General features: G+C 25.7%; 1 protein-coding gene across 1 annotated transcript; it reads right to left on the reverse strand.

The window, feature by feature from the left end:
* Positions 1-571: 571 nt before the first annotated feature.
* On the reverse strand, positions 572-1,087 carry EIN_224050 (hypothetical protein; the record flags this gene model as incomplete). The annotated part of the gene is made up of 1 exon (XM_004254895.1): positions 572-1,087. The coding sequence occupies one exon, from the start codon at positions 1,085-1,087 to the stop codon at positions 572-574; it is 516 nt and encodes a 171-aa protein (XP_004254943.1).
* Positions 1,088-2,899: the final 1,812 nt, after the last annotated feature.

Raw genomic sequence — 2,899 nt, forward strand, 5'->3', positions numbered from 1 at the left:
GTGGGATTTTGTTCTCTCAGAGCGGGCATTTTTAGCCAATCAAACCTTATAAACAGCTCGATAGAGAACTCTATTTTTAGTTTCAGTCTAAAAAATGCCCGCTCTTGAGAGAACCCGCTCTTCAGAGGTACCGCTCTTGGGAGGTTTTACTGTATCTTCTTTTCAAAAAACTTTAAAGGACTTTGAATAATGTCATTTTGAAATACAAAAAAGTCGTTTTAAAAAGTCAAAAACTTTTTGATGTTTTTTGTTTTTAATGTCAATAAAGACTTTAGAATTTCGTTTTTAATGAATTGTTCGGAATTAATCCTTCTTTATTAATATAATATAATTTTAAATTTATTTGATAATAATATAGAATTGTCCATATTATCACACAATTGTATTATATATTATAATAAAATAAATATAAACAATAATATGGTAGTAATAATAGAAAGATCAATGATATTACAATAACAATCGACCAACATCAAAAATTATAACAAAAAGGTGACACAATTACGCTCCAAACCAACAGTAGAAATGAATAGAGAATTACAATTGTTTTTATGTGTGATAACTTTTTTAGTTAATCCAAGTTTTTGATAGACATTCCTCTTTTTGCGAATTTAGCTGATTTAAGTAAATTTTTAATTTTTTGAACATCGTCTTCAGTTGGCTCAATTAGCACTTGGTTCTTTTTCAAAAAGAATTTCTGAGCGTGCGACCTTACTTGTGCTGTTGTTCTCGTTTTAACAAAAGCAGCAATCAAACAGTTGTTCATACCTTTAGGAGAAGTGTAATTGAAGAATTTGACTATTTTCTCGAATGCTATCTTTTCTTTTTCGGTCCAGTAGCGCTTCTTATCGTTTTTATCAAACCTTATTTCAGAAGAATCACTGATCTGGTTTTTGGTGGTATCAAAAGAAGTCTCAACAAGTTCGGGAGACTTGGGTACAACTTGACAAACTTGGTCGTAGGATTTCTGCTTGCACTCGAAACGCAAAAGACGAGACTTTTGATCCAAATAGATACGAGTAACCTTTTCATAAAATCCTGGATGTGTTGGGAGAGGAAGGTTGTAGTATCTCAACGCAACGGACATGTGATAATAGAGATGATAAATTGTTTTTATAGGCGGTCACGATTTTCAAATAGAAAGTTGATTGAAAACAAATTGTTTGAAATATAAATAAGAATTAATCTTCACATAAATAACAACATCAAAACCCCAAAAATTGGACTCTGTTTTACTCTTTTAATATTATTTAAGTGGACACTCTCTCTGTTTTGGTAAATCCTCATTTAATAAAATAAAAGTATTTGTTTGGACAAAAGAAGTAACCAAAACTACTTTTTTCTGTGTTTTATTTTTTTTACCTTTGTGTAATATACAGATAACGTGTGTTCTAAATTTAAAATACTTCAGAACCTAATGTGTCCTAAATAATTGGAACGGAAGGATTCATTTCGAAAAAGTATTTTTAAAAATAATTTATTCTTTTTGTAAATAAAATGAACTATTTTTGGACTATTTCTACCGCAAAGTTATCAAACCTTCCGTATCAAATTCTGTTTTGTCAAAGAAATTTTGGTTTTATTGGTAATTGGTTTATGAAAAGTGAAATTTCTTCACTGAGAATAATAATTACATTTTGTGTTGGGGTTTTTAGCATATTTTTGTCCCAATTTCCCTTTAGTTTTACTAAAAGATGGTGTTACTTGATTTTTTCCTATTTACACCATTATTACATACTAACAACTCCTTATTTTTTGGGTCCTCAATCATTCGTGCTTGGAAGACAACTTTTTGATTGTCTTTGAATATGTCGTTGAACATTTGTTCAGCATTATTAAATGATAAAATAAAAAACATTGTTATTAATGAACATAGACTTTAATTACAATAAATTTCAATTTAGAACAATTGAATAATTAAAAAAGTGTCAATGGACTTCAAAACTAAAACGTTAATATATTATTGGAAAGATTAATGTTCAGTCGGAGAACACTTCAAATTATCGTTTTATCATATGAATAAAACAACACATTTCCTTTTGTTTAACTTAAACATTTAAACAAAAAAAAATGTGAAGTGCAGAAAACAACAAAAATGATATTTATGTAATTTTTTCAATTTATAATTTACCATGAAAAGAATAACTTACAAAAAGTGAAAGGGTATTATTATTAAAAATTACAATATTGTCTTTTGTTTTAAATTAATAATTCAAACGAATTAACAATTAATAATGTAACACCAGTTGTTATATTATTAAATATTGTATATTTTACCATTATTTTATTTTACTTCATTCTAATTCTAATTTTAATTAAATATTTTAATAAAATATTAAACAAATCAAAATGAAAAATATAACCTATAATTTAATTTAATAAATTTTAGTTAAATTATACTAGTTGTTATCATAAATACAATTAATAATTAACGTAGATTTTGGTTATCAAAACTTTTCCGTTTTCTTGAAAAGTTGAATTATATTTTTTTGAAAAATTCACTTATTAAAAATGTATATTTATATAAAACAAATTACATCTTATTATTTTTTATATTAAATCTTCAATTCATTAATTTGTGATTCAATTGAATTAATGAAACACCACTGTTAGAATTATCAACAACCTTTGGTAAATGTTTTCGTTTTCTTATTTTTATACCAACAAATTTTAACTAAAAACTACACCATTTGAATAAACAATTTTTTTTAATTTTTATACCTTTTTAAATTCTCGATCATTTTTCATTGTAAGGATGATCAGGAATTCACGTTTTCACTTACTTATTAGGTTCTTTGTTTTATAATTTAAAAACAAAGACAAATTCCACACATTTTATTCATTAAATGTTTTTGAATCTTTTCTGTTTGAATAAACACCATTTTATATAAATTCCAAT

Source organism: Entamoeba invadens (assembly GCF_000330505.1).
Source record: "Entamoeba invadens IP1 unplaced genomic scaffold scaff_1105074725849, whole genome shotgun sequence".
NCBI lineage: Eukaryota > Evosea > Mastigamoebida > Endamoebidae > Entamoeba > Entamoeba invadens.